We start from the raw sequence: 26548 nt of genomic DNA on the forward strand, positions 1-26548 counted from the left end.
AACGTCGGCCGCGTGTCGCGGCGCGGGCGGCAGCGCGGGATGGAGCGCGCGGCGGTGCGGCGGCTCGCGGCGCGGCTGGGGCTGCGCGACCCGGGAGTCACCAGGTACCGCGGGGCCGCCGGGGTCAGTGTCGGCCCCGCGCCCCGCAGCGCTCCGCTCGCCGCGCAGCAGCTCTCGGCAGCGGCTCCGCTGGCGGCAGCGCAGTTCCCGCCCGCAGCAGCGGCTCCAGCCGCTCCCCGCCCGCCCCGGGCCCGCGTTGCCGCCGGCCGGGCCCGGGCTGCTCCGGTGGGGCCCCGGGGCGCGCTGGCTGAGGGCAGAGCTCAGGGGGCTGCAGCTTCAGCAGGAGGGGCCGGGCTGAGCTCTTCTCTCTGTGACAGGGACAGACCCCAGGGAACGGCAGAAGATGTGCCAGGGGAGGGGCAGTTGGACATGAGGAAAAGGTTCTTCACCCAGAGGTGCTGGACACTGGAACGGGCTCCCCAGGGAGGGGTCACGGCCCCAAACTGTTCAAGAAGAGACCGGACAATGTCCTCAGACACACGGGGTGACCTGTGGGGTGTCCTGTGCAGGGACAGGACTTGGACTCCGTGACCCTGTGGGTCCTTCCAGCTCGGGACATTCTGTGGTTCCCTTAAAGCTCCTGTCCTGCTGTTCTTACTCCCTTGTAACTGCTTATGTTAACAAGGGTTTTGTGTGCTGCTTGTTTTGCAGAAAAGCTGAAGAGTACCTGCGGCTGTCCCAGGTGAAATGCACAGGGCTGATGGCTCAGATGACAGCGACAAGCAGTGCTGTGATGTGCCTGCACCTGGCAGCCAGCTTCATGAAACAACCAGTTGACAAAGTAAGAGACAGCGTATGACTCGGCCGGCTGGTGCATTCTCCTAAGTCCTCTAAAAGGAAGAAAGGGATAGTAATAACTGACATTATCCTAGAACCAGTGTGCTGCTAAACACGGAGCTTCACTACTCAAAGTTTGAAATGGGGCAAAATGAGATCAGTGTCGTAGTCACTTCACAAGTTACGTTTGCTTTATTATAATTTCATCTCTTTTAGTAACAAATAAACTACCAACAAGGATGTTAAATTTAAGATCTGTCCCTTTTACTGTGGGAAGGAAGCAGTGGCTCCAAGGAATCCCTGTCGATAGCAGTACCTGCAAAAGTCCATCTGCAGACCTGCCGTGTCAGTGGCACCAAACTGCCAAAATAATGTCTGGTAGAAGATGTTTGTGATTGTCCACTCACAGACAGAGGAGAATTGAGTTGCACCTGATCCTGTGAGGAATAGCATGAAAGTGTTGCTCATCTCTTGAGGTTGCCCAGATCTTGGTTACCTTTGTTTTTAACCACCTTGTGATAAAAGGGCCATGTCATATTATATGGAAAAGACAAACCTCCCTTCCAGGGAAATGGTCTAAAAATAACACTGCATTAAAAGATGTGGTATTCCTAGGTGGTCATCACTCATTGCACAAGTTTGCTTAATATAGCAATTGAACTTTATTTTAAAGTGTTGTGTAATTTCTCCCTAATCTGTTTTGGTTGCCTGAATAAGATGTTGGGAAGGAACCTTGCTAATTCTTGGCATTTGTCTTTGTCTTCTTGAAAGAGCTATTTTGTGAAGCTCTCTGGTTTGAACAAGACAACCTACCAGAGTTCCATGAAGTCTTTGGAATGCTTGCTAGAGGTGAACCCCAGACTGGGAATGCGAGACTTGGCTGTGCAGTTCTGCTGTGTGGAGGCAGTGAACACTGCTTCAAAAATACTGCAGAGGTAAGGGAGCTCTGCGATCGCACTGGGAGTGATTGGTAAGATTCTTCGTTAGATGTGTAAAGAGCGTGATGTTTGGAAGGGCCACTTGTCTCCCGCTGACTGGAGTGGTGAGGTGAGTTCTTAGCAGTGAAAATCCAACCATGGGTCTGGGCCATTTCTTAGAATACACATTAGAAAGACTCAGCCTGTGAATCTCAGTAAGTCGTTTGAGCTCCAGTTCTTCAACTGGGAATAGTATAAAAAAGGCAGGACTCTCAGTCCCTGTGTTTGTCCATAGCACCACACTGTGTTCGTTTAACTGCTGATCATCTCACAGTTTAGAAGTAATGCTCAGTAGAAACAAATCCTGCCTTCTGGAGGAGCAGATCTCTTAAAATATGCATTACTCTACTTCTAAAAATGTTAGGTAGAACACTTCAGTGGAGATTCAACTAAAATTTTGCACTCTGTAACTTCTGCTTTAACGAGCAATTACTGAAGAGTTCTGTTCTGGAGTGCTGCCACCCCGATAGCACATGTTTAAATGCTGTTAGGGATTTAGAATATTCTGAGTTGCAGGTCAGTGAACAAAGGCTTGTCAGTGCTTAACACAAACTGAAAAAAAAATAGGTGGACAGTAAAAAAATTAAATTATTTAGTGCTGCGCAGCCATCATATCATTTTCTATATTTAAGCCTTCATCTGTGTAATATACATATTAGATGAATCAAAAAAACTGTAATTCTACCCTCTTTTTATAGGATGGATTCGTGCAAAGCATCTCATTGTAACTTTTAGATGTAATGTAGATAAAAGTGCTGTGTGAATGGGGAGCGCAAGAAATAGATTCTACTGACATGCAGATCCCTAATTTAAAACACCTTTAACTCAAAAAGAGGAGGTGGCTTTTCTCTGGTCTCTCTTGCCCATCTCAGCCAGTAGCAGCTGTTTGTGCCTGACTGGGTCGCACAGGACCGAGGGATCCACAGGAGACCTGTTCAGCTGCTGGGGACCGTGGGACAAACTCATTGCAACAGCTTCATTTGAGGCAAACGCGCTACACAATTAGAACTTTTTGTTGTTCATTAGGTATGAATCCAGCCTCTCTGAAGCACAGCAAATGGACCTCGATTTCTCAAAACCACTTTTTCTAACAGCGGCACTATTCACTGCATGCAGGTGAGTACAGCTTGGGGGATCTTCTATGGGCTCGGATCCTCGTGAGACACCAAACAGACACAGCAGTGGAAGCAGCTGCTTCGTTCAGTGTGTCCAGATAGTCTGAAGGGTCTTGCTTAGCACATCCTGCTGCTCTGTTCCTGGAAATGGAGACAGCTCTAGCAAACCCTCCTGACAGCAAAGTCTCCAACCAATACTGCACTTGCCTTTAGAAGAATCACAGAATCCCAGAACGTCAGGGACTGGAAGGGACCTCGAAAGCTCATCCAGCCCAATCCCCCCGCCGGAGCAGGAACACCCAGATGAGGTTACACAGGAAGGTGTCCAGGCGGGTTGGAATGTCTGCAGAGAAGGAGACTCCACAACCTCCCTGGGCAGCCTGGGCCAGGCTCTGCCACCCTCACCGGGAACAAGTTTCTTCTCATCTTTCAGTGGAACCTCCTGTGTTCCAGTTTGCACCCATTGCCCCTTGTCCTATCACTGGTTGTCACCCAGAAGAGCCTGGCTCCATCCTCCTGACACTCCCCCTTTCCATATTGATCCCCATGAATGAGTCAGCCCTCAGTCTCCTCTTCTCCAGCTCCAGAGCCCCAGCTCCTCAGCCTTTCCTCAAGCGGGAGATGCTCCACTCCCTTCAGCATCTTCGTGGCTGTGCTGGACTCTCTCCAGCAGTTCCCTGTCCTTCTGGAACTGAAGGGCCCAGAACTGGACACAATATTCCAGATGCGGTCTCACCAGGGCAGAGCAGAGGGGCAGGAGAACCTCTCTGACCTACTGGCCACCCCCCTTCTAATCCGCTCCAGGTCCCATTGGCCTTCCTGGCCACAAGGGCACAGTGCACAAGTATTGTATCAAATACACAGAAAAGGAACTTGAGTTACTTATCCAAAAACAAATGAAACCCGTCTTCCCTGGTGTGTAACTGGGTGCTGTGGATAATTCCATTAGGACGTATCTGTGGCAGTGGCTGAAGAACTTCTCTTAGTGTTTTGCATTTTGCCCTCTTTCCTCTCAGCTTAACCAGCACAACATAATCCCTTAGTAACATTTTCAAATTTAGTGGGACTTTTTCTCCCTTGTCAGGATAGATTTGAGCTCAGCACGGAACAAAAAGCTGCCTGGCTTTTGGTGACATCCTTCCTGCTCAAGGTGCAAGAGCAGCTGCTCGGGTGATTCAGAGCCCCACGAAGCAGCCGTTCTGGAGGTGAAGCCCTGAGCCCCACACCAGCACATCCCAGGGGTGTTCTGACCTTTGGGAGATGGATCCAACAGCTGTAGGATCTGTGTCGGGAGCACCTGACTCAGCCAACCCTTTGTAAGAATGGGCTTGTGTGCAAATATCTCTCCTCTCAGTATGATGCTTCATAACAATCTTACAAAGCAATTGGGGTGCTGTGTAGTAGCACAGCTCCTGACAAATGTTCTCTTGACACAGGGGTCTCGTTCAGCTTTTTGCAGTAGTGGGATTTTGTCCTGGTTTCCTCAAAATCTGAAAAGGACCTTTTCCTGGTAGAATTTCCTTATATAACTTGAACTAACCCCGAGTTTCAATTCCTGACCTGTATTGATTGAGTAGTGTAGGGGTCTGGTTTTTTAGGGAAATTTATTTCTGAGTGTGACAAGGATTAGACAGGACAAAAACTCAGGCATGCGTTCCTCATCCTCACCCTCACAGGCAATGTTGGTACAGTAAATGTCACCTCACCTGAGCGATAGTTGCTGGAGCGTTGCTTTGTGCAGAGATAACTTAAATTTTTCTTTGTAGGTGTTTGAAGCTAAAAGTCGACAAAACTAAAATATTGGCTACATCTGGGGTAAAAAAAGCAATATTTGACCGGCTGTGCCATCAGCTGGAGAAGATAAGCCGGCAGCTCAGCAGTAAGTTTTTGGCTTTATCTCTGTACAACAGTGTACCCAGACCTGGCCGCACAGTGCCCTGTCCTTTTCCACTGGTGATTCCATTCTGATGACCTTCAGCTGTTCCAGCCAAACCTGCCCATCCATTCCGACGTGTTTCCTGCAGTTCAGATCATAGTCATTGCTTCTGGGGAAGTCACAACAGCTTAGCACTTGGCAAGGCCAAAAATAAAAATATTTTCCTCTCTTCTCAAACGCTCACTGCTTCTTACATTCTCTGCTGCTGCAGTTTATTGCCTGCTTCTCACATGCTACCTGGCCTGTCTTGGATTCCTCCTTGCATGCTTTCTGCGCTCTGTTAACATGGCAACGTGACACACAAATTAACAAACATCTTGCCACCTCTCTCGCTGTGACTGACTCACTTCTGTGTTTTCCTTTCCCCACTGCAGGATTAACAAGCCTAAGCCTTGCTCTCCTGGTACTAACTCAGCCGTTACCTGACAGGTCCCTCCACATACAAGTGGCAGACCTGAGGAACCTTTCCTGCCCAGCGTTGAACCTGCAGCTCTTGCCACTCCTTTGTGTGGAGGAAGAAGATTGAAATACGACGCACATCTCCCTGTCCTTATATCTCTGCTCCTTCCTGCTTATCTCCTTTTTTCCTGCCCCAGGCTTTCGTTCCCGCTGACAGTACCGCTGCTTCACCCTGTCTTCATGCTTCATATCATGAATTTTTCTGGATTGTGCTGCCTGAACCCAAACTAAAATCTGCTCTCTCCCCTGGCATGGACCTTCCCATAATGCAGTGCCCTATAAAAAACCCTAAACCTTACCCCACCACTGAAGCAGCTCAGGGCCCCTGGGAGTTTCTGTATCAGTTCAGAGAAGGATGTGCATCTGTATATCTGCACAGCCCCCGACGTGTTGGGGGCAGCTGTAATGCAAAGTGCGGAAACAGGCTAGAAAGGGAAGAAATAACTGATAATCCTGCCTGAGTAATCCAGAAGAGTAGCCGCGTGGTTTTGGGGTATGAACACGGTGGATGGTTGTGGTTCCGAACACAGCAGCAGCGCTGGTTAAAGTGCTCATGAACCCGTGCAGCTGGAGCACCGGGCTGGGCCAGGGAGCCTCTGACTGGAAGACAATACTTTTGGAAGGTGGCTATGCTGTCATAATTGCACGTAGAGCACCCTTGGGGCACCAGACGCCATTCAGAAGTAAAGCGACTCTATTTTTTTTTAGAAGAAGAAGATGTTCCACTGGTTGCAGAGACACCTGAAAACTTGCAGACCAAACTGGAGCACTGCGAGAAGGAAAATGGTAAGTTGTGTTTACCTGTGAACTAAAATCACCTCACCAGAGCAGGCTTGAGCTTTATTGCTGCTTAATGATATGTTATTGTAGAATCTGTGAAGTTGGACGAGACCCATAAGGCTCGTTGAGTCCAAGTCGCTGCTCCTCGCAGGACTACCTAACGCTAAACACTCAACTAGGAACATTGTCCAGACGCTCCTTGAGCTTTGACAGGCTTGGTGCCGTGAACACTTCTCTGCGGGAGCCTGTTCAGTGAAGAACCTTGTCCTCGTGTCCAGTCTGGGCTTCAGCTGACACAGCTTCATTGTCTTTCCTCGTGTCCTGTATTTTATTATCAGTTTTATACTATGCCATAATATTCAGTTCCCAGCAGCTTACTCCATTCTGCGAAGTCCTGGCTAAGGAAAGGACAAACAGGACCTAGCAGGACAATGGTGTTTATGCTGAGTAGCCCTCGTAGTATTCAGGACAACTCTTGCAGTCGGACACAGAGGTGAGGAGGTGACTGTGCCAGCAGGTGTGGGGAGCAGCAAACCACAGCATTGGATAACACAGTGACAGACCCCGTGCTTGTGCCCGTCTGTTTGCTCACCACTGTGGTTTATAGTCAGCAACACGGTGCCCATGGTGGCCTGTCATGGACTTTCTTCTTCTCGTAGGATCTGAAGATGAGGAGGAGATACCGTGCAAATGGCCAAAGACTGAAACAGAGCAAGACTATGAAGAATGGAAAAAGAAAATCCTGGAAAAAGCTACTAAGGCACAAGAGACAAGTAGTGGGACTGTCTCTGTAGTGCCACCTAGTAATTCGTCTGCTGCTCGTGTGTCATTTTGACTCTTCTGCTCCAACAAGAGTTCCAGTAGCAGATGGCTGCCTGGTAGCCAGCTAATTTTATTTATGAGCTAGTTTTTAAGTATTTAAGAATATTATTTTCAGTAAATGACACCAGAATTGAGGTGATTGTACAAGAAACCTGTCTGACTAGCCAGGCAGGTACCTGAGCAGCTACGGCATTCGGGGGTAGAACAGCTTCGTTTCTCTTGCTGCAAGAAGCAGGTAACATTCTAATGCTGGGCTAAGTACAAGTAAGTTCTAAGTTACATGCCTTTGTGCCCCTGGCTGGAAGTAGTCAGTGAAAAAAGAGAGAGGACTAACGGTGCCTTCTTAAACTGCAAAACCACCAGAGGAATTAAAAGACTGATAATTTTTTTATTTGTTTTTACTGTTGAAGAAATATTGTTTAGTCACTGAATTTGACTTATTTTTATGACCTGTATGGGACTGGAGTCTCTTGTGCTTTGTCCCAAATATTCCAAGCAACAATAAAGATACTGGAAGGAAAAGCTTTGGATGGTGACATCAGGTTCTTGGCACTAGTCACGTGTGGCACCCTTAGAGCGCAAAATAAAAGACGTCCAGGAGATGACTGTGTTGTAAGAAGGAAGGTGTCCAGGCGGCCGGGATCTTAGCTGGGTAATACAAGTTTTTTGCATCTGGCATCATAAATTTAGGGGAGAGGAGGGAGTGCCCTGTCCTCTAGTTCTCAGAGGCAGCTTCTGCATCCCACACGTCCATCCCAGCTGCGCAAAACTGCAGTTCGTGTTAACCGCTTTCTGAAGGAAAATCACAACTTGTAGCAGCTCAGGGCTGGCGTAACTACAACAAAACTAATCCAAGTCTTCTGCCCGTTTCTCTTGCACGTTTTGTGCCTGGGATGTGCAAAGAGAAGTTAACTCACAAACCCTCAGTTTCAAAACAACCCAGAAGAGCCCAAGTGTCCATGTGAAGCGGGTGAATGAGTTCATGTCAGCATTTTATGTGAAACGCTGCCCTACCTGCCAAACCCCTCCTTGCTTCCCTGGGCGACACAGGCGGCACCGGGATTACGGTAGTCGGTGTCATTAACTGCTGTACGTAGCAGCGTGGGGCCCGTTCTTTTTGTCATATGCTCCAGTGACTCACGTGTCACTCGCGGTTTGTCCTCAGCTTCGTGTAGAGCACAAAGCAAGATGCGCAGGACCACGGTGCAGCATCCCGTGAAGCTGCCGAGGGGGATCTCGCTGTGCTGCAGAACCACGTGCTGGCTGCCAAAGCTAAAGGGGTTTTTTTTCTGTTAGGAAATGGTCATCCTGCTGGCCAGATGCACCTTCTCTTTGTAGAAAATGGAAAGAAAATATGTACAAGACAGCAGACAGCATCCATGTGTGACACAGAACAGAGGAAGAAGCACACGGTAACTGTTAGGTTAAAACTTACTGGCCATTTTCCTTTCGCTTCTCCTCCCAACGCATAAAAAAGGAAATCACTTGACGCCAACATTAATTAACAAGAGCTAATTTCATTCCAGATGAGAGTTCTGAAATGTAACAGTAACTATCAGAGAACGGACTCCAAACAAGTGCCTCATGTGCAGAGAAAAATATTGGACAGTCAACTCACACTGAGGAAGAGCTATAACAGAATATCTGCTGTTGAACAGCTCGTCTAATATGTAGCAGAGGGTCGTCCGGATGGGCGAGAATCCCATCTGGACATAAGCATTCTGTTGCTAAGACCTGCTCAAAGATGCTTTCAGGTTTGATTGGTGGGGGGTTAAACTAAAATTGAGGAATAGGCTTGTTCCACTTTAATGGAATTTATTATTATTAATTCAGAAATATACAGACCAATGAATATAGTCACATGTAGCGTGCAGAACCACTGTGGAACGAAAACACAAACGAAAGTGGGCCTTCACAGAAGGTGATACATTGTCAAGATTATTTCACATGATTTCAAGATTATTTCATTTTAATAATTCTTCTCTGTCTCCGTTCTGGAAATGCTGCAGAAGTCCAGAATTCTGGACTGTGCAAAGTGAGAAGCACTAGAGTGGAAAAGATAACTAGACTTGGATAAGTCAGTCTTACAAACCTTTTTATTAGCAACCAACACTTTTGCTAATTCAAGGGACGTGAAAGTCTATAAAGTTAAAGGGAGCTTTACAGTGGTTTGATGCCTTTGCTGAAAACCTGGTCTTAGTAGTATTAGTTTCTGTTTTTCCTAAGACCCCATCCAATTCACACTGAATTTTGCAGAATCTAGAACAGGAATAAAGGAAACCACAGGTTGAATAAATAACCTTATACTTTTAGCTGAGAGACTGTAAGCGGCTCCAACTCTTCATACATCAGGCGAAAGTTTAAAATCCAAGATAAATTAGTATTGTGAAGAAAACGTTTAATGTTCAAGAGCAAAGTGGGGGAAAATAGGACTTCAGCCTCCTAACTGGGCTAAAGGCAGAGTCTGGCAGTAACAGCATTTGCCTGCTGCTGAACAGCAACGAAACTATTTTGCGTATCACACCATGTCAGCTTCTCAGACTTCATTAAAATTGTCAGGAGAAAAATCCTCAAACTTAGATAATTAAGGGCTGCAGTCATAGCCAATGAGAAGCACTTACAAATTTTAAACGCATACAAAACGATGTCTGGAAATTTCTTCTTTCTGGACAACATGAGATCTTTTTGCATAGACCAAACAGTCATTAGGTGATTTTTCTTTGTGGCAGTTTCACCTATCTCCTTCCAAAACCTCGATCAATTCAACTCACCATAAGAAAAAGCAGCAATGGACCAATTGACTTAAGTTGCTTCAAACCAGGATTCCTCATATTTCCCAACTACGCAGTGACTGTTTTATTTAAAGGAGAGAATAATTTAAAAATAATCAACAAACCAAAACCATTCAACTCTGAGTAGTTGCACTGAATCATTATCATGTTTGGGGGAAAAAAAGTAATCTTTTTGGAAAAAATATAGAAGAAAGGAATATCCAGTATCTTTTGTTCTAAGTAACAAACACTCGAGGGAAAAACTGTGTCGCTGTTGTGGCAGTGCTCTGAAATTGCTGCTGTACATCAGTTGTGTGGGGAGTCTTCAGAGGTCCCACGGTGTGAGAAACCCAAAACCGACAAGATTTAATGAAAATTTAATGAAATATAACAAGGGGAAATGTAGAGTCTTGCATCTGGGCAGGAACAACCCCGGGTTCCAGTACAGGTTGGGGAATGACCTATTAGAGAGCAGTGTAGGGGAAAGAGACCTGGGGGTCCTGGGGACAGCAGGGTGACCATGAGCCAGCACTGGGCCCTTGTGGCCAAGAAGGCCAATGGCATCCTGGGGTGTATTAGAAGGGGGGTGGTCAGTAGGTCAGAGAGGTTCTCCTTCCCCTCTACTCTGCCCTGGTGAGACCTCATCTGGAATATTGTGTCCAGTTCTGGGCCCCTCAGTTCAAGAAGGACAGGGAACTGCTGGAGAGAGTCCAGCGCAGGGCCACAAAGATGATGAAGGGAGTGGAGCATCTCCCTTATGAGGAAAGGCTGAGGGAGCTGGGTCTCTTTAGCTTGGAGAAGAGGAGACTGAGGGGTGACCTCATCAGTGTTTATAAATATATAAAGGGTGGGTGTCACAAGGATGGAGCCAGGCTCTTCTCGGTGACAACCAACAGTAAGACAAGGGGTAATGGGTTCAAGCTGGAACACAAGAGGTTCCACTTAAATTTGAGAAGAAACTTCTTCTCAGTGAGGGTGACGGAACACTGGAACAGGCTGCCCAGGGGGGTTGTGGATTCTCCTTCTCTGGAGACATTCAAAAGCCGCCTGGACGCCTTCCTGTGTAACCTCACCTGGGTGTTCCTGCTCTGGCAGGGGGATTGGACTAGATGATCTTTCGAGGTCCCTTCCAATCCCTAACATTCTGTGATTCTGTGATTCTGTGAAGATGTTTTCTGGTGTGAACGCACCAACAATACTCTGCAGAATCGAAGCCTCCAGCAAGCAGTCAGCCCCACGACAGCCACGTTTTCTGTCAGTATGTACAACAAGGAAAAACTTGTAAAACCAAAGAAGGTCGCTTCTGCTTTGAGAAGTAATTTTGGTGCCTCTGCCTTGAGGAACTTTATCACTAACGTAGAGTATTTGAGGAGGACAGACCCAAAATTATATGTTATACAACAAAGGGATAGAAATTATTGAAGATACTGAGTCCTTCTTCCACGGCTTCATGTCCAGCTCCACGAGTGGCAGAGGCTTCATAGGAGCTTACACAAGCTTGACAGACATACTCTGAAACCTCTTCAGCCTGTTGGCAGCAGCCACCACATAAAAATGTTTCTGTGAACAAAACACAACAGTCCAAGGGTGAGTGCAAGTGAGGCAAAGGACCTTTCCTGGGGCTGACATGGATTTTTCTTCTTGGTAAATCCATTTACCCCTAGTGACCCACGCCCTGTTCGGGGGCCAATAAAATAACTGCATTCAAGGATGCAGGGTCTGTCGCTAGGCCTCAGTTCGCAGGGATGACTTGCAGGGTTCTCCCCAGATGCCGGCCATAATCAAAGAGGGGAAAAAGGGATGAGACCCTCGTGATCTCCCACTTTTATATGATGTATCACGTGGATGGGATGGAATACTTAGTTGGTCAGTTTTAGTCACCTGTTCAGTTCGCTCCTCCTTGCCCTTCTCACTTAGGGGGCACGCATCCTTTTCAGCGACCTTGCATTCCATTGCTATGTCTACCAAAACATGTATCCAACTTCAGAAAAGTGCAGTTACTAAGAAGAGCTAATTCACTAAAAGAGAAACTTGTCTTGTTTTTAACAAAACCAGGACAGTGGGGCAGCGCAGAGCAGCTTCATTTTGGGGACCCACCGGTTGCTGCTGGGGCTGGGAACATCTGCAGCATCACTACAGACCGTACAGTGATGCAGCTTTAAATGATGTATTTTTTAGAATGCGAGTGCAGAAATCTATGACCAAACAGCCAGAGTGCAGCCATGGAAAAAGTATAAACCTCTGGTTTAGCTCCTTGGCAGGAAATTACAACGGCAGTGACAAAAGAAAAGGAAATGGTCCTCACTGAGCCCCTCACGTTGCCATGGGCGTCTTCATAATGCGATCACTGTGTTCACCTTTCAGGATCGATTAGCTACAATCCACTAGAGATTCCAATAGAAATTCTTATCCATCACTTCTTTATATAAAATGTAGTCCAGTTCTAAAGGAGCATGGGGTTATCAGAAAGGTCCTGAAGGTTCTGGATGGGTTTAAGCCTAATTTTTTCTCTCTCCCAGACTTGAACTCTCCACAACAGGAGGCACAACAGTGCCTTATGGTGTATCCCTGCTCCATAGTGACAATGGAACAATGTGACTGTTGTCAATGGAAAAAAATCTCTCCAACATGAAGAGAAAGAACATTTAATATACGCTAAATAGCACCTGAAGTCTCTGAACTTGTAAAGAGAAAACATGTAAAACTTCTAAACACCAATCAGGAAGAGTAAAGACTGAAACCAAACTTGCTAAAAACAGAAGCAATATCAGCCTGCAGGAGAAAAAACCTCTCAATTTGCAACTGAAAATAGACTTCCCAATCTCATATTTACAAGAAAGAAGCCTGTGGGCAAAAGTGAGCTCACATATGAAAAAGCAGCGAATGGCTCTGCCCGTGTTGAGCTGTTTTTTCCAGGCTTTGTCTGCTTACCTTCCATTTTCTGTGAGCCAGGTAACTCTGCAGAAGCAACTGGGACTTCAGGCGAAGCTTGAACTTCTTGGCCTTGGCCGGCAGGTTGTTCAGCCACTCGTGCTTCAGACACTGCGTTGCGCTCATCCGGCAGCTGCGGGAGAGGAAATCTGTCACGGAAATCCAGCTCCCCCCGTTGCCGTTTTCTGGGTGCCCTACGCGCATCAATAATCTTGATAAAGAAACCGCCTTAAATGGACAATGAGCGGAGCTGCCTCCTCAGATGCTGCTCCCCTGGTGCGTGGGATCCTAACAACACCCGCACCCGCCGGGGAAAGGGCACGTGCTGGGAAAAGCGGCTGCTGGGTCTGTGCTGGGTTGATTGAGCTCCGGCTAAATACTGTATTTTGCCTTTTTAGGCTTTTGGTTTGTTTCGTTTTTCTTTAAAGAAGCAGCTGTATAGGTTCATCGGTTTATGCATCATCCTGTTATGTGAGTGCAGAACTTTGCCAAGAGAATCAGTGCATACAGAAAAGTAATTATTTGTGATGTTATCTGTCTGTCCTGATAGTGCAGGCTTATTCTGTGCCTCATATTTAAAAAGCACAATTGTCTATTCACCCTAAACTTGGATCAAGTTAAGCATACATTATATCCTGACATTTAACTACGGGCCCAAATGTGAAGGCCTATCCAAAAAGCTTTGAGAAACACATGGTAACAGAGGAAATCTTGCAGGAGAGATGTTGAGAAAACAAGTTTAATTTGCCTTTTTTTTCAAAACAAAAGCCTGCGCCTAACTCTTCGGGTTTGTCCACGCTGTCACTGAGAAGATGCTGAGCAGAAGATGCCGGTGTGGGGAGGGGGTGCAGGTCCTGCCGAGGCTGCGGGAGACACGGCCTGTCCAGCCCCTGGGGACAGCGGGGACAACGCTACGCTGCTCTCTGCATGGCATGGACAAACCCTTCACTTGCACAGCCTTTTCATCCCCAGCTCCTACCCAGTCCATGCACAGTGTCCCGCTGCAGTAACTATTCCCATCGCACAGAAAAATGGAAGACTCCAAAGCGAAGCTTACAGTCTCGTAGCAAATCATTGTCTCAGTCTGAGAAAAAGTCCCTTGGTTGTCTCAAGCTGCCAATATGCTAAAGTTCAGTTTATTCTTAGCTTTTCATATGACTTCCTGTTAAAAATGTAATTAGTACTAGAACTGATTTGCCTGATCTGGAAGTGGTTAATATTCTAAGCACTCCTTTGAATTCTCATTTACTGTGTGCATCATTTCAATGAGATTTGTATCACTACTCAGCAAGAGAAAAGTTTCTCCTCTCACTTACCCAACCCCATAGCCATGGTCTGACATCAATATCATCCTCACTCTCCTGCTGTTTCATATGTGCAATCACTTTTTATTTCAGTGGAGCCCAGACTAGAAGCCACATGCAGAGTTAAGTCCCAAAAGGAGCATGTAGAGCACTTTAGAAGAGAACAATGCACATTTTGGCAGCTGCAGTTTCCTCCATGGCATTCAAGAGACATTTTTGCAATTTGTGTCAGGGCTTGTGAGAATCCAAAGCAACAACAGAAATAGCTTTTGCTTGGAGAAGGAATACTAAAGACAGATTCCTACACAGCAAATCCTTCCAGATTTCCTCTGTTCTGCCTGTATTGATGCTGCTGGGAAAAGCAACTTTCTTCAGTCAAGGTACACAGACTTTTTCTAATAGGAGCTTTGGAATCACTGAGGAACTGCCCAGCAAGCACAGATACAACAGACAAAAATGTCACATCCTAAGTTCTCATTGTTGACCACAATCCAAACAGTTGGCTGGTAGGAACTTAATGTTATTAGGTGCTACTGTTCTCATGATCAGACAAAGAGGTACCTTTTCTCCTTCACGAGTAATCTGGAAATAAAGTCTTTAGCTTCCTCTGATAGCTGTTCAAACGCTTCTGCATCAAAATCCCAGTTGCAATTCACTACATAATTCATTGTCTCTGCATCAGTCTCTCCCAGGAATGGGGACAGGCCACTAAGCCTTAAAAAAAAGAAAAAAATAGGAGGGAGATAAGTAGTTATTCTGCACAAGAAGTGTTTCTCCTTCTACAAATCCTCTGCTTTGTAATTGTTGGATTACGGAGAGGCTCTTGGCTACGGCGGGGTCCGTGGTCTGGAGCAGTGACACGTCGTCACATTAGTGCACTGTTAATACATCCCCAAGGAAATTAATCCAGTGGGGACCCAGGTCCAGGCTTCGGTGCTTCCCCAGCTAGGGAGGCTGGGGGACTCAAGAGCTTTCCTAAATCGAGGCCCAGATCCATATTTGGCTCGAATTAAACTGAATTCTGAACGATGGCATACTTTATTCAATTCATCTCTAAGGCTGGATTTATTGCGTCAGTCATTTATTACTTCAGTTGGCTTTTGGCTAACATACAAATTTAAACCAGAAGTTTATCCAGTTCGGAGAAAGCGTCTGTGAAGGATTCCGGGGCGCACAGTCAGCTCCCCGGAACGCTTTGGACAGACGAGCCGTCCATGGCCCATCCAGAGCGCAGAGTTTTAGCCCTGTTTGTGACGTGACATTTTTTTAGACCCATGGCCAAAAACCCAACGTTAATTAGATTGCAAATTTGAAAATTAATTGAAGTCCTCAAGAATGCAATCAAAATGAAAATTCTGACATGCTTTGGGCAACTTTTCTGAGTAAAAAGACGACCTGAGCCATGTAACCTTGCTAAATAAGGTGGTAAGGGAGAGGAATATTTTTATATTTATCAAAAGGTCTTTGAGAAATAAAGTCAATTTAATGATGGGGTGAAGGCTAAGGAGCCTCCTCTTCATCCCACCTGCAGCATGAAGCTCTGACTGCTTGACAGGAGAAAACTGGCAACTTGTAGAGCATTTATGTCAGTACAACTTTCCAAAGTTTTGAATAAACTATGTTCTGTTTCATACCTTCTCTAACGTACATTCAGACATGTTATGACTGAATCCATACTACAAACTGGGCAAGAGCAGTTGCTGCTTAATATGGAAGTCACATCTGCAGGAAAGGTTCTCAGGGACATGGTTTAGTGCTAGAGTTGGTGAAGTTATGGTTGGACTCGAATCCTGAGGGTCTCTTCCAACCAAAATGATCCTATGAAAAGGATTATTTGTTGTTCAGAGACTTTGTATACACAGTGAGACGCCTTTGCATTAGCGGCTTTTTGGGTTTTTTTGGCAGAATGAATGAGGAGGAGTCCCAGCCAGAGGGGCTGGGTGGTCGCCGCGTTCCTGCTCTGTGCCCCCCGGCTCCTGCCGCCACCACCCGCCCGGGCACTCACAACATGTAGGTGATGACGCCCACACTCCACATGTCTGTCGGGAAGGAGACAAAGTCATAGTTCACCACTTCAGGAGCCAAGAACTCTGGAGTTCCGAAGTTAACCTTCAGCTTCTCCCGGGGTTTGTACCTGTACCGGACAGAGACGGGCAGCAGTTTAGTAGATAATTTCCACAACTTGAACCTGCACAATGAACATCAGCAGTCCAAAAGTCTCTGAGAGCCTTCATAGAGTCCCTAGAGTAAAAAGCTCTCCATGGGGAATATTTTTGAGATAATTAGAACAGCAGTATAGCTTTATCGTACAGAAATGTTATTGGAAAAAGTAATTAGATAATTAATGCACACAGCAGAAAACTCATGCCTGCAGCAGTATACTGCTTAGCTCATTCACATAGCAGAATTACTTTAGAGACATCAAACACATTAAAAAAAAAAAGACAAAGAAATACCAAAAATATCAGAGGGTTGTGGGTTGGGTTTGGTTTTTTTGAATAAGTTTGTAAGCGGACTACCTTACCTCCTTGCTAATCCAAAGTCAATAATTTTAATCTGGTTTCCTGTGTGATTTACACATAGTATGTTTTCAGGCTAGAAAAAGAGAAGAGGGTACATGGAGTTAAATGTATGACTGAGAGACAGATCTAGCAAGCGTATAAAAATCTTAGCTATTTCAATCACCATTTTTAGTATAATACCCTTCCTTCTAGTCCTATCATGGGAGAGAAGGATTTGACTGGCATACTGAGTTAGCGAAAGGTTTCGTTTTGGACCTCTCATAAAGAAGTTTAACTTCTGTTCCTGTATAACAGCATTCCTGTATTTCACCATAGTGACAAATCCATCTGGAAAGGGAAAGGCCCCCCTGTGTAAAACAGTAGATTCAGTCTGGTGGTTGAGTCTTACTCACTGAATTTACTCCTGAAATATAAAAGTGACGCGATAAAAAGCCACAAGAAGCATGTCAAATGCATCCTCTGGCTTGCCCATGAAGGCAAAAGGTTTTTTCAGCTAGGATATTTTTCAAGGTGTGGATGGGGGGGATGATATTGACCCAACTTAAAACTGCAGAACTGTCTACAGGCCAAACAGGCCTAATATTTGTGTAAGACGCTGTATAAACAGGCAGAAAAAAAAAAATCGTTTGGTTTTTCTGTTGAAAAAGAACAAGTTATTAAGGGGCCATTAGGAAAACATGTTCATTTTACTGCTGTTCAGTTCCAGGCAGAAGAAGGTTCAATAGGGAGAGGACAGAGCGATCGATCTCCAGAGCTCCATTCATCCTGGCTGCTCAATTTAGTAAGTCTATTCCCTGATGACCTAAATCCATTAAATGAGAAATGACTCCTGTAATTAGAGACTCTGTGGTGGTCCAAACCACAGCGTCACTAACGAGCAGAGAGTATGAAATACTGACCTTCAGATCTAAATGCAGAATATAATGCTGGTGCAGGTAGCGGACTCCCTCACAAATCTGTTTGGTGAACAGGATCGCATCCAGCTCAGTTAGGTTGTAGTTTTCATCTGTGATCCGGTCAAATAATTCACCACCATCAAGACTAAAATTTTGACACAGAAAAGCTTTAAAAACCCTAAAATTCCTCATTAGCTCAATTTATTTCCAAGTTGGGAACTTAGGCCTTCTAATTTAGCAAGGGTCATAACAACACATCCAATATAAGGTGTATCAGGAGTCTCAATGACTTCAAGAAAATAATTTCTGAGTGTGAAGTTAAATAGCAATCTAAATTCAAAAATGGAAAAATTGTTGCTAACACTTGAGGGGGATTCATGTCAAACCCAAATCCACAAAACCTGGTGATCCGATGGGGGCCTGGAGAACCTATAGGGAGTGCCCATGTATCTAGTACTCACTAATCTTATTAGTCTAGTGAAAGTAAGTCTTCCACCTATAAAGTCTACTAAATGAAACTTCTTAAACTAGAAGTTATTTTACGTAAACTGACAATTGAACTTAATTCTGCACAAAAATCAGGAGAAAATGACATCAGACATACAGCTCTGACAAGCTTCTGCAAGGTAAAAACTTCAGGTATTAATTTCAACATATATATTTTAAATGTCTTATCATATTTATATTTGCTATTTCATTTTGTATTATTTTTTCCTCCGTGTCATTAACAATTAGTTCTGTAGCAGAAACTCAGTTTTAAGGTTATAAAATTTCAGGTTTTTGTAAAGCAATATGCCACTCCACAGCAAAGGCAGCAGGTGTACATCATGAAAACTCTCTTTTGTGAATTCCATATTTGATGTAGATCAATGTTCCTATTTAGGTTCAAATGAGGAGACATTTTTATTAATCCTAAAATTATTCAAAGTAGGCAGACCATGCATATAATTAATCACCTTCCTACCTTCTCCGTGTCTTTTTTAATTCTACTTAAAACACCCCACTCCTCTGCTTGTCTGGGCCTCTCACCTTCACTCTCTCTCTCTAATGAGATTTTATTTACCCCCAACACTTTTATGTAATTTTGGTAGCCAGGGACATTGTTGGGGCCTGAAAGTTAAACTTGAGAAATGAACCGTAGTTTAGTTCTTGTAATCTTGTAATTTGGTTCATACTCTAGCTGCTGTTCTTACCATTTGTTTAGACTGTAATCTTGACCAATATATAATTCTTAACCTGAAGAAATTACCTTTAAAACATATATTTTTCTCCTTCTGAAAATGAAATCAACTCTCTCTTAGGCTGGGAAACCGCACAAGTCTTCTTCACACCTTGGAATTATCACTCCCTATTTCCTTCAGTGACCTGAGAAAACCCAAACATCTGACAATTCCTGAGATCATTTAAACTTACTATTCCATGATCAGAGTGATATTATTTTTGGCTTCAAAAGCATCATAAAGCTGGATCAGATTCACGTGATTTAATTGGTTCATGATGTTAATTTCATTTTTTACTTCCTCCTGAAAAAATAACAAGTGAACAAAAAATGAGCAAAACATACTCCTTAAATTCCAATATATTCAAATACAATTATTTGTAAAACCCAACTGCAGCTGTATCACAAGTCTCACGTGGACAGAAGGTTTAATCCCAAACACGGGAGATGACAAGCAGTCATGTAAAGTCCACGCTGCTCCTTACTAAGAAGCATTTTACGGTATTTGATCCAGGGCAGCGGTTCCGTGCCGGTGCCTGCGCTAAGGCCGGGCTTAGCGCCTGCTCACCCAGGTTCGCCGCAACACACTCACCCTCTCTCTCGCTCCTTTCACTTTGATGATTTTGGCTGCCAGGTTGAGACCAGTCGATATTTCCGTGCACTTGTGAACTTGCCCAAATCGCCCCCTGTTGATACCAAATGAAAGATGGGAAATGGGCTTGACCCAGCTCACGCCAGAAACTCTTCATGCAACTATTCTAGTCGTTGATTAAAAATAGCACAGTACAAAGTGAACAGAATCAGGTGGCCAGCAGCATGGATCTCCTCTTTCTCTCAGCTTATGAAGGATTAGTTTTATCTTTCCAGCCAGTTGTTCAATGCTTACATTAAAATATTATGCCCTCTTCGTATTACTACATTTCACTGTGGTATGATGACCTGACGATATTTTTTTTCGGTTCTGTAACTGTACCCGCTTGCTGTCCTTCAGTGATGCATTAGTGGGTATATTAACAAGGATATTTCTGTCCTGATCTCGTAACTTTTTAAACGACTATAACAACAGTAACTGTAGCCACTCCACAGACTGCATTTCTTGCATGTTGTAAATTCTCCCCCGTGTCACCCAGATAAGTTAATGCCCCTTGGGATGGTTTCTAAACACCATCTTCTCTGCTACCACATCATCCATCTTATTAAGCCATATTTGTGCTTGGATCAACCTGTAAATCAGAGCCTCTTGTCAGATAAGTAAGTATATGAGAATACAAAGCCTGAAGCAGCTGCAGAATTCCCATGAGTGAAAACTAAACATAAGGTCAAAATAATTATAACTTCTCCCTTAGATTTCTTTAACGTGGAGCTCAGCATGGAAAAAAAAAGGTTTTGGAAGCTGCTTGACCTAATGGGCTGTGCTGACTTCAAGCATTCTGAATCTGTCTGCCTGAAGGTTACAGGTTTTTCTCATGACACCAGCTGTGGACAGGATTATTATAACAAAAGCAAAAAGCAGTAATCCGTGATCACAGTCAGGTGTCTGAAAATGGAACTGGGGCAGAAGCCAGTCGTCTAAGGGACGACCCCCACACCCCAAAATCAACAGATACAAATAGCCCAGCAACAACAACAGCCCCAAAGGTCTCAGGGATGAACCTGCTGGCTCTGGCTGCAGAGGGGCCGGCTGAAGAAGCCAGCGCCAGCTCTCCAGCTCACCGCCTTTCTCCATGCCCTGGCCACCACCAGCACTACAGCGTCAGGGACAGGGATGCTCACCCCCCCAGTACTTCATGACGACACACGGAGTAGCACGTTGTCAGCTCTGTTTGCTTGACACTCACTATGCGATGTTCAAAAGGAGCTGGAGGAGAAGGGCTGTCATCTGAAGAGGAGATAAGCTGGTCACCGAGATGTTCCTGCACACATCGCTGCACTCAGTTCCACCTCCCTCACACCAGTGATTTCCATCCACAGGACATGCACACAGAATCACAGGATCACAGAATCACAGGATCACAGGATCACAGGATCACAGAATCCCAGCCTGGTTGGGGTTGCAGGACCCTCTGTAGATCCCCAGCCCAGCGCTGCTCACGCAGGGTCACCAGAGCAGATCACACAGGTCGGTCCAGGCGGGTTTGAATGTCTCGGAGCAGGAGACTCCACACCCGCTCTGGGCAGCCTGGTCCAGGCTCCAGCACCTCCCAGCAAAGAAGTTTCTCCTCACGTTCAGATGGAGCCTCCTGTGTTTCAGTCTGTGCCCGTTGCCCCTCACCCTGGCGTTGGGCACCACTGAACAGAGTCCTCATTCCCTCCTTCAGTGCAGAAACCAGGGCCACCAGGTGAAGTGAAATGGAGCTGGGCTTGCCACATGGAGAAGTGTTTTTTCACCTACAATTAGAGAGCCTGTAGAGCTTTTACCAAAGAGCTACATGAATGCAAAGTTTACATTATCTTGGGGAGAGACTGGACAACTGCTTGAAATAGAAATCCCCTGGGTTACAACACAGACAAACTTCAACAGGGTCAGGAAATCCCCTGAGCTGAAAATCAAGTCTGAAAGAATAAATTATCACATATGCTCGCCCTGCTCTCACCCTTGTCTTCTTAGGGGCACTACTGGGAACTGAACAGAATCTGGTCCATCCTCTGACACCCACCCTGAGATATTGATCCCATTGATCAGACCCCTCTCAGCTTCTCTTCTCCAGCTCAACAGCCCCAGCTCTCTCAGTGTCTCCTCATCAGAAGGATTCTCCAGACCCCTCAGCATCTTCATAGCCCTCTGCTGGACTCCCTCTAGTAGTTCCTTGTCCTTCACAAACTGGAGAGCCCATCGCCTTGTGTTTTCTAAGTGCAATGAGAAGGCTCAGCTGCCTCCCGTGCTCCCCGTACCCACAGCTCCACACCACCACCCTCCTGCGCTCCCCCACCTTCCCCGCGGCTGCTCCTCCAGGGATGAGCCCCGTTCCTCAGACGGGCGCTGCTGCCGCGGTGCTGGGACCACACGGTCCCTCCCGCAGCCCCGGTGCTGCTGGGGGCTCTGACAGGAGCCCCGCGGCCAACGCATCGCCCGCGCGAGCCAGCCCTGACTGCCGAGCAACTGCTCGAACAAACGCTCAAAGCAGAATGTGAGTATGAAGCTCGCTGCCCACTCTCCCATCTCTTCTCTTTGCTTCATGTTCCCCTGACACACCATAATTTTTTCTTCTACTGGAATTCAGACAAGCACTGAAGTATCTGGATAATATTAGCCATGCGATTCCTTCACTATTTTTAGAGTGGCATGCAAGTAAAATAATCATTGCATTTGCAGCTAGCTATAAGAAGGGAGGTGCTGAAAATATCCAAAATACCTTTTACTTCAAGTGCGGGATTTTACTGCTAACAGCCTTTTACGGATGAGGAATAATGCAGTAAACCCACTGGACACCTTTACAAGATCAACATCTTAGTTTATGCATTAACAAGAAGAGGTCACCTGAAAAAAAATATCTGGAAGTTTGAAAAAATTACACTCAATCTGTTAATCATTCTGTGGCAGCTAAAAGACCCGCACAAACACACGGCACTGTTAAACAATGACAGTTATTGGTAAAATCAGGGAGTTTCTCATAGCAGCAACACTTCTGCAGACAATGTCCAAGTTAAATCTGCAAACATTAACATTACAACTATTAAGTTTAATTAGTTCCTGGGAAGCTAAAACAGTTAAACATGATCCACTTAACATTCAAGTTTTTCTAGGGTAAAACTTCCATAAACCAATTTTTGGTGTCCCCCATTTAAAGCAATTTTATGATTAATCTCCAGATATCTTAGGCTGCAATTTAACATGTATTCAACTCATCTCCAGCCCCTGCTGAGAAAACCAGATCCAGGTCAGGACGCCCACCCCTATATCAAACCCACGAATGCCACAGGCTCAGGGAAGAGCGGCTGCCCAGAGGAAAAGGCCCTGGGGGTGTTGGTGACAGCGGCTGAACACGAGCCAGCGTGTGCCCAGGTGGCCAAGAGGCCACCAGCATCCTGGCTGGTACCAGCACTGGTGTGGCCAGCAGGCCCAGGGCAGTGACCGTCCTGTGCTGGGCTCTGGGGAGGAAAAACCTCGAGTCCTGGGGGCAGTTTTGGGCCCCTCACGCCAAGAAAGGCCTTGAGGTGCTGGAGCGAGTTGAGAGAAGGGAACGGAGCTGGTGAGGGGCTGGAGCACAAGTGTGATGGGAGCGGCTGAGGGAGCTGGGGGTTCAGCTGGAGAACAGGAGCTGAGGGGAGACCTTCTGATCTCTGACCTGCCTGAAAGGAGCTTGGAGCCAGGGGGGGTCGGGCTCTGCTCCCCAGGAACAAGCGCCAGGACCAGAGGAAACGGCCTCAAGTTGCGCCAGGGGAGGTTGAGGTTGGATCTGGGGAACAATTTCTTCCCCAAAGGGCTGTGGGGCATTGGAACAGGCTGCCCAGGGCAGTGCTGGAGTCACCATCCCTGGAGGGGTTGGACAGACGGACATGAGGTTCTCAGGACATGGGGCAGTGCCAGGGCTGGGTTAACAGTTGGACTCCATGATCTTGAGGTTCTCCACCAACCAAAATCATTCTGTGATTCTATGTACATTCTGGGACATACACACCTCTATGCTGCCAGGAGAGATTACGCCCTGACATCAACTGTTCACACAATAAGCAAGAAAAGATCTATAGCAAACATCACAAGAAAGACCACAGTAAGATACTCTTCCTGCAATATTTTGCTGCTCTCTGAACCTCCAGTCCATAGTTGCTAAAGCATACCTGGTTTGCATACTCTGTCTTAAGGAATAAATGCTTAATCTAAAGAAAATGGGTATTTTTTTTTTCAAAACTACTCATACTTCTGGTCACACATATACTTCACTCAATTTTATTTTTAAGCAACTTTTTTCCCAAAACACACTTTAAAAGGAAAATTACTCTTAAAATAATTTGTACAAATGTTAATTCACTTGTTATTTACATAGTCAAAGGTACCCATGGCATTCAGATAAATGCTCCTGAACTGCAAGATACAGGTGGTCTACTGAACAGTGCTCCTACTGTTATTGTATATATGGTATAGATATACTATGTATGCTCTATAGAACACACACAGGTAGCACAAAAATCTCAGTGTAATGGTTTCCAAAAGTAACTGCAAGCAACTTACCGATGATGGTTTCATCCTGCGTAGGAAGCTCTTCGCTGGCCTCCCATGACTCGGTCGTCTCTGGTGCTGCTCCTGCACGCTGGTGGGCACAACCTCCACTGCCCCCTGCGGACGCAGACTCAGATTCTCTCTTCTCAGAACTGGCATCCATCAGAGATTCTTCTGCTTTTGCTGCTTCTTGATGGATTTTCACTTCTGCTCCCAGATCTTTCGTAGGCTCCTTCACAGAGCTATTCTGCAAGGTTACGGGCTTGCATTTTAATTCTGATTTCTCTTCAGCCTTTTTTCCTGGTTTGGGCATGCTCAGAAATGCCTGTTCCTTCCCTGTTTGAGGTGCGAGTTCATTTTGCTTATTGTCCCCTTCCACTTCTTGATTTGGCTCAGTGCCGATGTTTTTAGAACTCGGTTCAAGTTTTAATTTGTAAGGCAGTTGTTCAACTCCTTCCACTTCTGCTGGTGTGGAGGATGGGGATTTTACTTTGGGACTTTTACCTCTGTGATCATTTAAGTTTCCTTCCTTGGTCATCTCCATCTTTTCTTTCATTTCAGCTGTGTGTACATTGATGGATATCCTACAGAGCAAATAGTAGACATTTTATGCAGACGGCTAGCCTTGCTTTTGTAACTTTGTGAATGAAGAAAAATCTATAGACTTCCGAAACCACAGATTTCTACAGTATTAAAGAAATCTGGCTGTATCAATCCCCTTAGGAAATACAATACTAAGGGAAGAGCACCAAAAAGCATGTTGATGCTTTCTCTGTGTCCTCATCTTGTGTATACACCTGCCTTCTGCTCAACACAAAGTGTCTCACGCTGCCAAGTATTAACCCCACCAACTGAAAGCTCATCCACTTTTTGCAACTCTCGCAGTTGGTCTAATACGACACCACCCATGTGGGCAGAGAGGGGATAGTGACCGCCTGCACAAATCACCGGCTGATTATCTAAATGGCTGACTGGTCATATGGCGCTACAAATCCAAATGTTTGCATCCATCCCAGTCCTCTTCCAACTGCTGACCTGCACACTCAAACGTCTGCGTTTGTGTCTTCTGATGGGATAGCATCCACAGCTTTCTGTTAAAAATCTACTCTCTCACTACATTAAATACCAGTAGCATTCTAGCTACTGGAAAAGTTTAATTTTTTTTTTTCCTTTTGTGTTGCCTAACAGATTGAATACAGATTGAAACCAATTCTCTATGCTCCTAAAATCCATCAGACATTCATGTGATAATTTTTGAGTCAACAGTTACTGCTCCAACTGTCGTAAGCCCATGGTCTGATTTCAGTGAGGTTGAATTGAAACTTGTGAAGCTGTAAAGTAGACTTTATACAACAGCAAGTAAAGAAAGTTTCTGATGTCTAGGAAATAATGTACCTCATTTTCCAAACAGTTGCCTCTTTCAGTGGAGCAACATTACAAAACATGTTATAAATGTTTCTGCTTTTGCATAACAAGAGCCTGAAGTTTCTCTTTTTCACCACTTTGGCACCCTCGCTTTGTGCTGTGGATCTCTCGGGCAGCCGAAGCAGCTCTCAGCAAACACCCCCTGGTTATCTGGACAAGCTGAACCCGGCAGGACTCTTGGGCATTTCTCCAAGCAGGGGAACACAATGTTCTTTTGACACATCTGCGTGGGCTTGCAGACTTCAGTAAAGTTCCGAAAGGCATTTACCACCCCCCTGTGCCTTCACACACACTGTCACCCGTGGCCGGTGCGGGAAGGGCCGTGGCTTCCCCTGGGCTCGCTCTGGGTTCTGCCTCCCAGGGACCTGGTGGCCTCCTCCTCCCGAGCCACAGCCCTGGGGCTCGGACACCCCTGTCCAACCCACCCACGCTGCTGCTGCCTGTCTCCGAGTCCATCGCCTGGCACGCCATGAGAACCAGCACTGACCTCCCAGAGGAGCCAGCAGCTGTTCCGCACCACCCGACGCACACCTTGAGCCATCCTCCCCTGAGCAGTGCCCGGCGCGGGATGGACCCGCTGGGACCAGGGCTCCCGGGATGGACCCGCTGGGACCAGGGCTCACGGGACGGACCTGCTGGGACCAGGGCTCCCGGGATGGACCTGCTGGGACCAGGGCTCACGGGACGGACCTGCTGGGACCAGGGCTCACGGGATGGACCTGCTGGGACCAGGGCTCCTGGGACGGACCCGCTGGGACCAGGGCTCCTGGGACGGACCCGCTGGGACCAGGGCTCCCGGGATGGACCTGCTGGGACCAGGGCTCCCGGGATGGACCTGCTGGGACCAGGGCTCCCAGGATGGACCTGCTGGGACCAGGGCTCCTGGGACAGATCCACTGGGACCAGGGCTCACAGGACGGACCCGCTGGGACCAGGGCTCATGGGATGGACCCACTGGGACCAGGGCTCACGGGATGGACCCACTGGGACCAGGGCTCCCGGGACGGACCTGCTGGGACCAGGGCTCCCGGGATGGACCTGCTGGGACCAGGGCTCCTGGGACGGACCCGCTGGGACCAGGGCTCACGGGATGGACCCGCTGGGACCAGGGCTCACGGGATGGACCTGCTGGGACCAGGGCTCCCGGGACGGACCTGCTGGGACCAGGGCTCCTGGGACGGACCTGCTGGGACCAGGGCTCCTGGGATGGACCCGCTGGGACCAGGGCTCCCGGGACGGACCTGCTGGGACCAGGGCTCACGGGACGGACCCGCTGGGACCAGGGCTCCTGGGACGGACCCGCTGGGACCAGGGCTCACGGGATGGACCTGCTGGGACCAGGGCTCACGGGATGGACCCGCTGGGACCAGGGCTCCCGGGACGGACCTGCTGGGAC

At 46.6% G+C, this 26548-nt stretch overlaps 2 protein-coding genes across 3 annotated transcripts in view; one reads left to right on the top strand and one right to left on the bottom strand.

The window, feature by feature from the left end:
- The first annotated feature begins 39 nt into the window (after positions 1-39).
- Positions 40-7197, top strand: ORC6 (origin recognition complex subunit 6). Its single transcript, XM_065641114.1, has 7 exons — positions 40-104; positions 712-841; positions 1609-1772; positions 2841-2930; positions 4696-4808; positions 6033-6110; positions 6764-7197. Exons 1-7 carry the CDS (start codon positions 40-42, stop codon positions 6937-6939), a joined length of 816 nt encoding a protein of 271 aa, XP_065497186.1. The 3' UTR covers positions 6940-7197.
- A 1579-nt stretch (positions 7198-8776) lies between these two features.
- MYLK3 (myosin light chain kinase 3) overlaps positions 8777-26548 on the bottom strand; it is a 45570-nt gene continuing 27798 nt past the window's right edge. For both annotated transcript variants that reach the window (XM_065641081.1, XM_065641080.1), the window contains 10 exons: positions 23740-24311; positions 20343-20448; positions 19162-19255; positions 18764-18873; positions 17354-17495; positions 16457-16527; positions 15938-16066; positions 14494-14646; positions 12629-12761; positions 8777-11257 (listed from right to left, as the gene is read on the bottom strand). In XM_065641081.1, coding sequence (XP_065497153.1) covers positions 11186-11257; positions 12629-12761; positions 14494-14646; positions 15938-16066; positions 16457-16527; positions 17354-17495; positions 18764-18873; positions 19162-19255; positions 20343-20448; positions 23740-24311 — 1582 coding nt within the window. In that variant the 3' untranslated portion in view covers positions 8777-11185. The remainder of the gene's footprint in view (positions 11258-12628; positions 12762-14493; positions 14647-15937; positions 16067-16456; positions 16528-17353; positions 17496-18763; positions 18874-19161; positions 19256-20342; positions 20449-23739; positions 24312-26548) is intronic.

The sequence above is a fragment of the Caloenas nicobarica genome, chromosome 9 (genome assembly GCF_036013445.1).
Source record: "Caloenas nicobarica isolate bCalNic1 chromosome 9, bCalNic1.hap1, whole genome shotgun sequence".
NCBI lineage: Eukaryota > Metazoa > Chordata > Aves > Columbiformes > Columbidae > Caloenas > Caloenas nicobarica.